We start from the raw sequence: 14,845 nt of genomic DNA, 5'->3' as shown, positions 1-14,845 counted from the left end.
TCCTAATTCTATGTACCTAATAACATCACTGCTGTGAGGAGAAACATATGGCATGTAAAAGTAGTAATATTTTTGTGTTGATGTATTTGAGCTACCCATATTGATTTTTTTCTTTGTTTTGCTCTAAGGCAAGAAAGTAAATCAAAAGATGTCAGTCACCTTGATTCCAGCTCTAACAGTCATCAATTGTATATTCTCATGGATGAAGTTTGGACATCAGCCAGTGTTTCAATTTCCTTGATATGCTACTCTAATTCAAATGTAATTATTACATCTGTCCCCGCTCCATCATAAAATAACAGAAGAGAACACTGGATTTACCTTGACAGTCCACCACAGAAGTAGTGTAAGGGAAGACAAGGATTGAGCCTCGACATGAACTGAATCACACACACACACACACACACAATGGGAGATGCCATTCTGTATATGTTTCTCATACTGGTTAATGAATAAAGCACTGTTGGCCAATAGGAAAGGAAGATAGGAGGGGCTAGGAGACAAGGAGGAAATAGGAAGGAGGAAGGAGGAGTCAAGATGGAGAGGCTGGGGAGACAAGATGCCTGCTCCACTCCCCGGTAGGTGAAACCATGTGGAAATACATAGAAATGGGTTAATAATTGAGACAGAGCTAGCCGATAAGAAACTAGCAACAGGCCAACAGAATTATATCAAATACAGAGTCTCGGTGTGTTAATTGGGGCTGGCGAGGCGGCCAGAAAAGACTGACGGCGGGCAGAAAAACCGTACTTCTTACACACAAAGCCACTGGAAGGGCAATATTCAATGTGTGCTTCCAAAATCACTATAACCTTAAGTCATTTTTCTATACTGAGATTGAAGCTCAGGATAGAGCATGCATACTCTGACAAGCACACCAGAAGAAACAGAAAATATGGAAGATAATTTTATGTACTTCAATACACTTGCACAATTCACTGCACACAGGCTTGGAAAACCTGACTCACAATGGAAATTTTACTGAAAGAACTAAAAATCCAGAGAACTTTCAGGAAATATGAACAGCAAGTGAGATTGAGATTAGGCAGAGCACATTCTATTTTCTGAGAGAACTTTCATGGCTAAGTTGGCCACATGGAAGTCACTGGGTCTCCCTTCCAAGGTCTCTATTTCATCCTGTCTATGGTCCTAATGATTAGTGAGACTGAAAATAAACAATATCATCTGATTGTACTTAAAGCCCATTCCATGAGATGGAACCTATTTTAGGATTTCTATTGTTGTGAAAAGATACCATGACTATGATCACATTGCTTGGTTAGCCAAGAACATGAGACTAGATAGGCCATAGACGAAGGGGAAAACCAAATACAATTGTTTTGCCAAAGGAACATACCAATAAAATGACTCACATTTGGGGGACATGTCATTAGAATTTTAAGGTACATAAAGATTATGCCCTTTTGATTATTTCTTCTCCCTGGATGATTCTAATATGTCCGGCCCTTATGGTGGTTTAAATGAGAAACACCTCCTATAGTCTGAGGCATTTGCATACTTAGTCCCAGTGTTCAAGGCAGCTGTTTGAGGAAGTTAAAGAGGTGTGTCCCTGATGAGGGAAGAGTGTCAGTGAGGGTGAGCTTTGAGATTAAAAGGCTTGCAATATTTCCAGTTTACTTATCTGATGTGCCTTTGTGGTTCAAGAGGTAAGTTTGCAGCTTCCTGCTCCTGCCAGTATGCTCATGGCCTCCTGCCATGCTTCCCACCCTTGTGACCACTTCTGGGGGCAGAAGACAAAGTAGACTCCTCTTCAAGTTGCCTTAGCATGTGTTTCTTTAAAGCAACAGTCATAAATATAGACCATTTTGCTTAGAAAACCTCTGCTTACCCAAGTACCCCTCCAACTACTGAGTAGAACCTGCCTATTTCTCCCTCTAATCCACATCACACAGGTGTCCACTATTTATCAGTCAGTAGGTCACTCTATATATTAGCTCATTAGTTTATTAAGTATGCACTTCTCATTCCCTTCATTAAAATTGTGAGGTGACTGAGGAAGAAGTTTATTTCTGTTTATGTCCGTATTTTCCACATTAGCATATCTACTACATCTAGTGAGTGCTGACTTCCACCATGCTTGGATGTAGGGTGAGGCTCAAGGCTCCATTCCCTGATAACTGGGAGTGTCCTCCCTCCCAGCTGGGCTTTGTATTCCTCCCTCCAGATTCAGGGCTCACCCTTTTACCCTGCTGCAGCTCAAATTCCTTTTCCTTCCTGCTGTTGCTCACCCATCCTGACTCCTCTGAAATGTTGAAGATTAGTGCAGCAAACAAGATGAGAGCTGGCAGTCTTCATGACTCCACCCCTCCCCCACTCCTCCTTTCCAAGTCTGTGAGCCTGAGTGAAAAGGTGCCTAAGTTTCCCATATGAAAATGGGGAAAATAGAGAGCGAGAGGAAAAAAAAAATGCAGTGGTTGTTGGATTAGATGGGACCACCAATGTAGAATCCAGCAGACCTCAGAACTTGATAAATGCTAAAGATTCACGGTGGCTATCATTTCACACTTTAGAGCACTTAATCAAAATGCTACATTTTATTTAAAAATGTTTTTGGTTCCTGTTACTTTTGTCAGGCCATAGTACTTTGCATAATATTGTTGTTACTTCCCAGGCAAATAATTGTCAAACCTGGTTTGCTGGCGTGTGTGTGTGTGTGTGTGTGTGTGTGTGTGTGTGTGTGTGTTTATACTCAGAAGGAAGAAAGAATGCCTCAGGTTAGAGGCCACCAGGACTACATAGGACTGTCTAGAAAAAAAAACAAAAACAAAAAATTTTGCCTAATCAAATGTAAAGGAAAGAGGAAGGAGAGGTGACAAAGGTCATTATCTGCTAACTGAGGCTCACAAAAACCTTTGCATTATTAATGTTCTGATGAAGAAAGGTCCATGTTTAACATTCTGTACTATTGCCAGTAATTTCAACTTGGGATTTTTTTTTCTCAGATACTACGTCTTTCCAAGCGAACAGGCTTTAAACTTGTCACAAACTTGGGTAATTGCTCTATCCCCTGAGGAGTACTTCATCACTACTGGCTGGGAGGCAATCGAAATATTGTCTTGTATTTGATTTTACCTAAATGATAATTCACAGATCCATTGGATCTTTGCCCAGACAACTGAAAATTTAAAAAAAAAATTAAACCATCTTGGAGAAACACAAGTGAAGATGCAGGTAATGTGAATACCCAGGGACTGACATGCAAGCTCCGCTGGTGCTCCTTATGGGTGTGTCTCTGGTGGGTCTGCCCTTTGGGTTCTATAGGATTCCAGCATTAACTGTTCCAGCTGGCAAGATAATCGAGATGTTGTAATGTTCCTTGTCCCTGGGCAGCTGAGCTCAGCATCTAGTTCTACTTTTCCCTTCCAAAGGACTGGGAGGATATCCTTGGAGACATGTGAATACTTGCTACATCAAGAAATTGAATCCTCACTGTCCATCGTAGTACCAGGATTTGTGCCAGCCCTGGTTTAGTGTTCCAGGGTCCAGATTTAAATGTTAACGAAAATGAATAATATTCAGATTAGCCTAGAATAGTCCAAAGGAAGTTCATGGATGTAATAGTCATTACAATGGGATTTCTACACCTTGTGTGTATGCTTACTTCCGCCTGTGAGTTTGAGCTGTTCTGCTTCACTCTCGTCCATCATAGCCATTGATTGGACTCTACTGGATTCTATTGATCTCTTAACATGTGAGGACTGCTACTGCTGAGATGGCCTCCCTAGCATTGTTTGCTGTAAATCAACTGAAACACTGTCTTGTATGCTTCGACTTTACCTAAATGACAATTCTTAGATCAGTTGAATTGTTTCCCAGATAACTGAAAAAATAAAAATCAAGAAAACATTGAGTTAAATGATATTTTTTTCTCTCCCCCCCCCTTCCTCCTCTTTCTTCTTTTCTGTAGTTGTTCTCATTCAGCCACTTCCTTTCCTCCTCCTCCTCCTCCACCTTCTTCTTTGGTGGGTGTAACAAGTGTTCCCAATTGGAAAAGGTATAGTTCTCCAAATCCACCCTTGTTACAAATGAACCATAACCAAGAAGTCTGTAACTGTAGTGACCTGATGATACACAATGGGTAGCCCTCTACCACAGTGGTTAACATCTATCTCATCCTTTTCAATAGTATCAGCATTTATAAACCACAATTTTATCACTCACCTTTTGATATAAACCAGGGTGTTTTCACCTTTATTTTCCACACATATGTTGGAGAGTTAATGTTTTTGCCTATTTCTTTACATAGAGATACTTTTGGTTCTATGGGCAGATTGCAAAATAGAAATAATGCCCATGGTTCAAAACCTTACCTATCTATTTTTCTATCTCAGTTCACGTGAATCTACACATACAACTATATAAAATTACCATTTTCCCATATAGATAATATGCCTTGTATTTCGCTGTATATAATTAGCATATATATTACTGTAGTGTTTGTTTTTCTCTCTTTGATTGTATCTGCTAGCAATTTGGAATAGAAAATGGTTCTTAACACTCTCAAAGAGAAAATGATTATGCTATGTTTTTCTCAGAAAACTCCAACCTAGAATGAAATAGGCCCCAAATCAAAACCTTTCCCATTGTCATCATGTTATTTCAAGGATAATTTCATTTATATTTTTTGAAGCCCATTATTTTACTTTTCTCTTACTAGTTTGTGGTTTTTATCTACAGTGCAAATGACCATCTTTGCAGGCTGGCTTACAGCTTATGTACTGTGACATCCAAGTGTAGCCTGGGGAGTGTGCAGAACTAAGAGCAGACCATTTGCACCGCTTTGCAAACACTCATTTGTCCCTGGACTTTTGTAGTAAAGAAATGCATCAGTTTTTTCTCCCTTCTTACTTTCAAATACTAGTTGGGAAATCAAGCCAGCAAACTTTCTCTTGAACCAGCGATGTAATACTCAACACACAGCCGAGGTCTGTAGTTGGAATTGAAGTTTCCCCCTACCCCCTGTTTTTACACTCTGAACCTGTGTTTTATTAACTAGTCCCTCTGCTAAAGTTTTTTGATTCACACAAGAATAAAATGTGTCTATATTTTAATATAGAATATTTTAATATGAAAGAAATGAAAAGGCTTGGGATATAAAGAAAGCCACTTATGATTCTTTAACTATCAACGCATATCAGTTCACATAATTCTCCAACAACCTGTGAAATACATAATAGCAGATCTGAAACTAAAGATTGGAGACACTAAGCAGCTCCCTTGAGGTCACACAGTAAGTAAGAAGGAATGCCCACAATCCACCCTATTTGTAAGGCCAATTCTGCAGCCCACACCTTGACTCTGGTTACCCTTTAATGTGACTCATTGACCCATGTACATTTTGCCCAGATTATTTTTCCCTTTTTTGTTGTTAAGCGCCATGACAGACTGAATCACAAATACATACAAAAGGCCTACTATATTTATCAGCTTTGGTATTTCCATACAGTCAGAATGGTGTGGCCTACTTTTGGGGAGGAAGGGGTTACTTCAGGTTTTGCTGAGGTGGCTCCTTTCTGAGATCTACATTTGTCCCAGAAGCGCTCATGGTTGGTGTCAGGACTATTTCACACTGGACAGTTTTGTGGCTCGAACTTCCTCCTGCAGTGAAAGATATGTCTACTCTAGTGTATTACAACTAAGAAAAAGAAAAAGACAAAAACACCTCAAATTTATCTATCATTAGGATATGTGGGTGACAAAACATTTCTCCCCTTTTCTTTCTCCCGTTTATAAGACTTCTATTAGGAAGAAAATAGCATTCTTCTTTGTGATGTCAAGAAGTCAGATGCAAAATTACCACAAATGCCTCATGCTTAACAAACTGTTGGTGAGAAGGGGGATGCTCTCTTAGCTGTCCTGGGCCCTCCAAGGACTTGAGCATTGACAATTCTTTCATGTTCACATCATCTTCAAAGGTAGCCCATTTTTTTCCACAGTGACTATGAAATATACAACCTCTCTGCACTTAGTATACAACCGCAAAATGCATGCAATTCATAATAAACTCCTATCACCATCTCCTTCCTTGAGGAAAAAAAGCCTAACTTGGAGAAGTTTGAGATGGAACTGTCCTGGAAGGTAAGGGTTGGTGGCTGGGGGTGCTCTCTGCAAATGTCCAAGCAATTTTTGTGTCAACCCTTTTCACTTGCATTCAGCCTATAGGAGGAAATACAACCACCAGCGGAACCCTGAGTTCCCACGCTGAGGTTAAGACTGAATGAACCACTGCTGGTCCTTCTTATAGAATCTCCAGCACAAACCATGCCTAGTGAGGTAGATTGCCAAGCTCCAAAGCCACCAAACCCAAACACCTGACACTAGTATCACCCTGGAGAACCAGGGATGTTTGGGGTTGGAAGGAATTGGAAATGGCTAAAACCACAGGCACACTGAGGGCTAGAAAGAAAGGAAGAGGCTAAAACCAAAGGTGGAGGCTGGGGGGGGGGCGACGGGGGAAGGCACTGTGCAATGGACACTTGGGAGCGCTCAGCTCTGCAAGGTTCATCACATCCGGCAAGGTATCCCCACTCTTGCACGTACATGCTGGACTGGTCCAGGGTCGGTCTCACACTGGAACTTAGAAAGCAGTGCACTCTGAGATTACCTCCCCTCCTCTAATGAAGACAGTTTTAGCTGGATCAGCCTTCCCAGCGCTGTGCTGGGGCCCAACATACCACTGACTTGTCCAAAAGATGCACCCACGTCCCACGTGCTGCTGGCAGGCTCAGCAGAGAACCAACCGGCCCTAATGCTAGCCGGGAAACCACACACTGCTGGGACAAGGGCTTTGGTGTCACCTGCTAGGACCATGATGAACAATGCCCGCGACCCTGTGCACCCTCCTTTTCCAGGACACTCACCATTTGTAACCTCTGCCACGCTTGAACTTGAGAGTGAGCACTGTCTCCAGGACCAGCAAGAGGTTGAGCAGGGCCAGCAGCCAATAACGGTGCTCTTTCTTCACCCAGGTCACTCTCCAGACAGCAACCAGAGAATGCAAGACGAACAGCAGCCTAGTGACCAGGGCCTTGAGCAAAACCAGCCCCTGCATCCTGCCGGTGCGTTCTGCCATCCCGGAGCCTGCGCCCTGCCGACCCCGTAGGCAGCACCCGGAGTTCACCCCTGCTCAGGAGCGGGACAGAAGCTGGACAGCACTGGGACTGAGACTGCAGGCCGAGTTCCTCCGCACACTCCCGCGCAGGACTCCGGTAGGACAGAAGAGAGCTACTCGCCCCGCCCCTCCAACTTCCAGAGAACTCTTCAAAGAGCGAAGCTAAATCCAGTTTCCCCTGGCTGCTGGACTCTTAGGCATCTGAGGCTGCACTACCCAGGCTCAACCGGGCGTCTTTCTGCCTGCTGCTCTGCCCATCCTCCTGCGGATGCTGGGGGCCAGCCTCCATCCTTGTCCTCTTCCCCACCCCCAGGACAGCAGGGAGTCAACAGGAACGCCCTCCACTCCACTCTGAGCAAAGGGATTTCAGCTAAGGGTCAAGGTGCTCTAGGGCTGAAAGGGGAGGGGGGCATAGCACATACTCTCTCTTTGCTTTCCTACACAACTGTTCTCTGGGTAGTTCCCGCACTGAGCGGAGCACAATCGGCCCTCTTGGTGACTCGCGAATCTGGGACTCAGGAGAACCAAAGAATCTGCTGTCCAAGCAGTTTTAGAAATGAAGTGTTTGCCCAGTTTGAAGAATTGAAACTTGCAGGGACCAGAAACAATCAGAAGGACTGGTCTTTCCCAGCATCTCATTCAGTGCCTTGGCATACTTATTCAAAGCTGGTGGCGCTGGTACTCCAGGAGGTGGAGGCAGGAGGATTGCTGCGAATTCTAGGCTAGCCTGGTCTACAGTATGAAACCATGATCGAAAAAATTAAGGGAAGGCTGTAGCCTTAGCTTAGTCTTGAAACACTTACCATGCATGGGGGATGGGAGGTGCGAAAGGGAGGAGGCAGGAGGGATAGAAGGAGGAGGGGTAGGGGAAGTAGTTGTTTGGGATCTAGAACTCTTGTGATGAAGATCTATAAGTTAATAAATTCCAAGCATCATAAAGAAAGGGAACTAAAGTCAGGGCTCCAAAACCCTGCATGAATTTTGTTTCCTCATTTAATGTCCTCCAAGCTTTTATTATTATTTATTTTGCAGTGGTTTTTTTCCTTTAATTGGATTCAAAATCTCGCTGAAATCGATGTAGAAGAGTTGTGTTGTTTGTAAATTGAAAGGCTATGCAGCTGGAAGACAATTGTAAGAATAATAAAATGAATGAGGTTATTGGCAAGCTTGCCAGATTTACCTAGGGCCTTCAAAGCTCTGTGGTGCTAACTCCTTCTGTTTGATTACAAAGATGGTTTCAAGAATGATAGTCACAGTACTGTGAAGCAAGGGTGCTCTCTTGTCCATACAAGTGACATGGAAAGAAAAGGCTACAGGATGTTATCAGAGAAAGACCCATACTAAGCACCTATCTCTTCATAGATGGTGAATGTGGAGAGTACTGCCAAGACTAAGGGTGTCACTGCTCTTTAAGGATCGAGACAAGGAAAACTGGAAAGGATAGAGAGAGCCACAGCATTCTGAGGCTTGTCAAACCATTCAGCAAAGACCAAGATAATCTCCCTGGAGCCAAATAAATTGTATTTACTATGGCTTCCTGGAGAGAGACACTCCATGGAGACTAGACCAGATCAGCAAGAGTGTTAGAAAAGTCTTTAAATGTCAGGAATAACTTATTAGAAAGCATCAGGACTTAATTTAGGTGACCTTGGGGCTTAAAGACCATGGGGCTTTAGATCCAATGTTACAAAGAGTTGGATTTAATTACATGACTGGCTTTCTTCCTAAGCCTAGCTTGGGTCCTACAGTGTTTGGTCATTTGTAGCTTGAATAATTTGTTTTAATTGTGATCACACCTGAGCATAAAGGGATACTGTATCCTGATCCTCAGCAACACAGAGTTGGCCTTTTGAGTGTAAAGGGGCAGTGTTTGTATCCATATCTACAGAGTTGGCCTTCTCTGGTGTGAAGTTTCCCTTGCTCAAGAGGGGGAAATCAAACACTGGCTGACAGAAACAGTCAGTCTCTTAGTGACAGGGACTTCTCTGTCCTACATGTGTCCCACAAGAGCTTTCCAGATGGGACATGCAACAAGGGACATCCATGCAATGTCTTCTAAAGATTTTATTGGTTCTGATTTTGAAAGTTTGAATTGTGTGCAGTCCATTGTCTGGATCTGAAAGACAAAACTGTCATCAAAGACAGTTGAAAATTTCTCTTTCCTTTTTTTTTTTTTTTTTTTTTTTTTTTTTTTTCCCTCAAATACCATCTAAATAGAGAAGAGACTTTGAGAAATATGTGGAGCTCTCCAATAACCCTTTTAAGTGATTAAAACATTAAGCGGTTTTAAATTTCCATATAATTGGGGGTGGGAATTCTCAGTGTTAATACCCAGCCCCTTTGGTGCCCGTTGTTGTTACACACACAACACACACACACCAGCCAGCCAGCTTCCATCCACTCCACTGTATCCACCAGCAGGCACCACCACCCCCATCATTTCTGAATGCCAAGTGAATCCTGATCTTTCTCAGGCTTTGTTTTCTTTATTACTGCCATTTGAGTTTCAAGAAAGCCTGTTCCAAGCCGTTGGAAGGGAATGCATGCTCTAAAGTGGTAGTAGAATCCCTGAAAACCAAGAACAGGCGAGGAGAGCTGGAGGCCAGCTGTGGACTTGAGTGGCACCAGAGATCTGAGAGTTGCAGTTTGTGGATCTTTGCCCAGCAACTCTGACCGTGTTAGTTTCCAGCCAAATATTTGAAGCTGGAAAGAGATTCTATGAACTTCCTTTAACTCTAGATACCAGGAGTTATTGATTACATTTGGAATATTACAGCAGAGGTTCATGTATTTAAAGGTCCAGTACTTAGTTGATGGTATAGCTGATAAGTGAATGGATGAGAGTGGCTCCATCTTAAATGATGGGTTAATCTGTGTATGGACTCATAACTGGATCGACTATTGGGAGGTTGTGGAGATGGCAGAAACTTGGGCCTGATTTGAACTGTCACTGGAGTTGGGATTTTGAAGGTGTATCTTGTCTCCAGACAGCCTGCCCTCTGTTTCCTGCCATCTTTGAAATGGGTAACATGAATCTTCTCTATTCTGTTTTTAACATGGCATCTGCCTTGCCATGGGACAAGATAAATGGAGTGTGCCAACCACTAATGAAAACTCTGAAGCCATGAGCCAAAATTCATCATTCTTCCCTTCCATTATTCAGGTTGAGTATTTTGTCACAGTGATGGAAAACTTACTAATCAGGTTATATCTCCAGCACTGCATAGACTACCAGTTGGCTACTCTTTAGTTACTGGCCATCCCTACACAATATTTAGTGCAGTATTCTGGGTCCTCCAACATGGGCTTAGTGGGAGGATAGCAGGTATGTTGGCTAACACATGGAGAACCTACATATCTGTGTTTACATGCTAACATAGAATACTTGTCATGATACAGGTGTCCCTGCCTCATGCTGTCTACACCCTGGTATATGATTGTGAAGGTATCTGTGTGTTTGCAGTGGAGATACAGTCCAAGGAAACCTCTCCATCCAGAGGTTACCAAAGGGAGAGGTTGGTGTCAGATGTCACACTCCTCTGGGGTGGTAATCTCCACTCTTCCCTTAACTACTTGTTCATACTATTCAGTTATCATTTTGATACATAAGTGTGTGTCTGCATGTGTTAGACAATGATAGAAAAAAGTCAATTACTATATAGAAGTGTATACCTATTTTCCAGAGGAATTAATCTCAAGCAACACCTTTTACTGTTGCTGTTTCTGGTGGCTACAATCACATTTCTCAAACATACTTTACATTCCTCCACTTTAGCTAGGTCCAGTCTCCTAACAGTTCTTAGGTAATGTCTCCATTGCATATACTGCCTTCTTCTAGAATGTGGTCATAGTTAGAGTCAGTTCTTAAATTGATATACCTAAGAAGAGGGGGTCAGGGAATTGCTGCCATCAGATTAGTCTGTAGTATGTGTTCATGATTACTGATTGGATGGCCAGCCCACTGAGGGCAGTGCCATCACTGGGCAGGTGGGCCTGGGCTGTCAAAGAAAGTCAGCTGAGTAATCCAGAGGAGGCATCAGTAAACAGCATCCCTCCATGGTCTCTGCTTCAGTTCCTACATCTAGGTTCCTGCCTTGAGTTCCTGACTTGGCTTCTCTTTACAGACTATATATAACCTCAGAGCCAAAGAGTGTCTTTCTTCCCTTTCCTCCTCTGGTAGTTTTCAGTCAGTGGTTCTTTTAATTTGCTTTCTTTCTTTTTTTCATAGCAGCAAAAAGTAAACTGAACAAATGTCTTCTCCATTTCCTTTTGTCTTTTTCATCTATATTCTGACAGTGTTTCTAAAATTCATCTCCAGGGTGTCTAAGTTTGTTTTTTGATTATTATTAAACTTCAGCAGTGAATTTTGTCAAGTTATTAATTGTGAATTGATATCTTATTTTTTTAAACACTGGCTTGTTCTTGCTTGGTGAATTCTAACACCTTTTAAACTGTCCTTAATAATGTTACTTACAGCCTTATTTCCTTCGGTTGCTCACATTATTCAATCCAATGTCTCACTGTCAGTGTTTTGTAGTTGATATATTCTCAAACAATCTGAGGATGTTCTCTTGCTTGTCACGTTTGAAAATCTATGACGGGAGTAAGTTGTGATGATGATGAGTTTTCACAATTAAAGTAATTAATTTAAACCATCTAGAAACACACCTTTGAGTGTGTGTGCTAAGGCAGTTCCAAAGCTGTATAAGAAAAGAGAGAATAATGACACACTAGGCACACAACCTTGTAGACTTAGATCCCAGACTGAATACACAGGGAAAAGAAAGAGAATGGCCAAGCTCTGGCCTTCCTCTCTCTCTCTCTGCTTCCTGGCAGCTGTCTTTTGTCCTTCTGCCAGATCTCCCCCTCCCCGGCCCCCAATTTGATACACTTATCCCCTAAGCAGTGAGCCAAAACAACCTTTTTCTTTCCTAAGTAACTTATGTCAGATATTTTACCACAACAATGACAAAGATAATTCACACACACACACACACACACACACACACACACACACACACTCGTGTGCATGTACACTCCATTTGCTGTTTGCCCTTTGCATGAGCTGTGGTTCCAGACAGAAGGGCATGAAACACTTGTCAGATCCGCTTCCTTTCAGCATACAATGAAGAGAGGCAGGCAACAATGACTAGAGTAGGGGCTTCATAGATATGATCCAAGCCATGTTTCTCCCCGCACCCCTCATACCGGCTGTGGCTTCAGAGAAGATGTGCATCTGCTCACCTGTGATACTTCTATCTGGTCTCTTATACAGCTTAACTTAATGAAAGACCAAGCCCCTGCCCCCTCCTTTAGAGATCTGCTCCTATTACTTTGAGGGAATCACTGGCAGCACCCTTGAGGAAGGAGGCAGAGATGAGTGGCAGCCATTTCCACTGCTCTTGATAGAGCCACTGAGCAAACTGAGCACCACTGTTGTGTGCTTTTGCAAGTTATAGTGTATGGTCAGCTTCTCTAGGATTCTCAGAGGAGTTGCTGGACCCTTTCACTGTCCCAGTCTGTCTTGTTTTCTCTGGTTTCTCTGCTTAATGGTCCTACACATTTTTGTGCCTGCCCGAAATTCCTTAGAATCCCTTCCCCGACCTCCTGTGCTTTCCAGAATCGTCTCTATTCTATTCTTCTAGGTTTAAGACACATTTTTGTCATTTTAAAGGTAGTCTTAGTTCCTGGTTCACAAACCAGAACATAAAACACATATGTTTATTTATTATCCTAAAATGTGTAGCTTGGTAGACACATAGAGGAGGGCCTAGGCACTCTAAAAGCTAGTGAGGGAGAAAAATCTAAAATCTGGATAAGTATCTAGATATGTCTAACTTCTGCTGGCCTTTTTCAACTCTTGAATCTCCTCTTTCTTAAGTGTTGTGCCTGAGTTAGGCATTGGTGGCACACCCACTCCAGAGGCAGAAGCAATATTTCACTAGATGTCTGATGACTCCTTCCTATCTATGGTTAGGATTAAATAGGTTAGTATTTTAAGAGGTGCTTAGAAAACATGCTCAGAATATAAGTGCTTAGCAAATATTTGCTAAATAAACAAATAGAGTTATCAAAAGGGTTGAATAAACAGCACACAAGGCATGCATATAATGCATTCCCCAAAGGCTTTATGGCTGAGTTTTCTTGTAAGGCCAGCTTCTTGTGGGAGGTAAATAATAGACCAATGGGTGTCTTCCCTGTGAGAATGGGAGCTTAATATTGCATTCTGTCAAGTAAAGCAAGACCATCATTCAGACAAAATCCTGCCCTATCTTTTGTGATAAGGAACCCTAAACTTGCTGGGGTTTTGGCTACTCTAGGGACACACATATATCCCAGAACAGCTGAGTGGTTTAATTAGCTTCCAGATCCATATAGCTACATTTGAACCCTGGATCTGTTATAGATGAATTGTGCTCCCTCCTGTGTTATATTTATCTCAGTGCTCCCAGTGTCTCAGAATGTAACTCTATTTAGAAATAAGTCATCTTTTGTCCTTGCCCTTGTGTTGGCTCAGCTTATAACAATCATACACAATAGTAGGTTCAGTGTGATGCCTTCAGACTCATGTACAACATGGTTGAGGACACACGCCATTACTCTCCCTTCTTTCTACCCACTCCCCCATCCTTTACCTACTTCCTCTTCCTAATAGTTCTCTTCCTACTTGATTGCCATCTTTTATTACTTTCCTACATTCAACACATAAGAGAAAACTTAACGATGATTGTCTTTTCTGGGGATGGCTTCCATGGATCTCCAGTTCCATGATTTTTCTTGCAAATGGCATTGATTAGTTCTTCTTCATGGTAAACATAGCTCTGCAGTCTGTTGGAGGGCATCTGAGCTACACTTACCAGTGTCATGATCTGCAGATGCAGAGCGAGTGTAGGTGTTTCAGATATATACTCAGAAGTGATAAAATAGGGCTTCTTTTTAGGACACTGAGAATCCTCAATATTGATTTTCAGGGTGGCCAAGCTAGTTAACATTCCTACCAACAGTGCATGAGGGTCCTCTCCTCCACCCTTACTAGCACTCCTTATTTTTTCACTCTCCCCATGAAAACTTTACTGGTTGAAGTAATATGGAATTGTGATGCAATTTCAATTTGCCTTTCCCTAATGGCTAAGGATACTAACATTTTTTTTTTTCATTTATTCATTGGCCATTTGTACTTCCTTCGAATTATCTGTTTGGTTCATTGCCTTTTTATTGGTTGGGTTGTATGCTCTTTGCATTTTAAATATTTTGAGTTCTTTAAAAATTCTGGATGTTCAGTCTATGTTAGATGAGAATCTGGAAGAAACCCTTTCTATAGCCCATTTACTCTCTGTATATCGTTTCTTCTGTTGTGCAAAGACTTAAATTTGTCTCAATCTCTTGTCAGTATTTTTTCCATTTTTTAAAATGTGTTTGTGTCTTACTCAAAAAGTATTTGCCTGGGTCTACATGCTTAAGTGTTTCCAGGTTTTTCTACAATAACATCAAAATCCCAGGCTTCATGTTCATGTCTTTGTACATGATGAGAAACAGTGCCTTGTTTCAGTTCCCTACGTGTGGTTTCTTCAGGAGCAGTTTTAAATATAAAGTCTTTAAAAATATAATCATCTTAAAGACAAGGTTAGAACAAAACCTTGTCTTGGTTAGTTCACACAATGGTGAATTTGTGACTTATAATTCTTGGTGCTGAGAAAATCCCAAGCTGTGGCA

The 14,845-nt window shown here is 42.0% G+C and overlaps 1 protein-coding gene across 1 annotated transcript in view; it reads right to left on the bottom strand.

The window, feature by feature from the left end:
• The window catches only part of Tmem26 (transmembrane protein 26), a 44,495-nt gene extending 37,262 nt beyond the window's left edge, over positions 1 to 7,233 (bottom strand). The window contains exon 1 of the mRNA XM_051186856.1: positions 6,882 to 7,233. Within this exon, the coding sequence (XP_051042813.1) occupies positions 6,882 to 7,093 (212 nt within the window). The 5' untranslated portion in view covers positions 7,094 to 7,233. The remainder of the gene's footprint in view (positions 1 to 6,881) is intronic.
• Between the last annotated feature and the right edge of the window lie 7,612 nt (positions 7,234 to 14,845).

Source organism: Phodopus roborovskii, unplaced genomic scaffold (genome assembly GCF_943737965.1).
Source record: "Phodopus roborovskii unplaced genomic scaffold, PHOROB, whole genome shotgun sequence".
Taxonomy (NCBI): Eukaryota; Metazoa; Chordata; class Mammalia; order Rodentia; family Cricetidae; genus Phodopus; species Phodopus roborovskii.
This window is presented reverse-complemented; position numbering and strand designations above follow the sequence as displayed.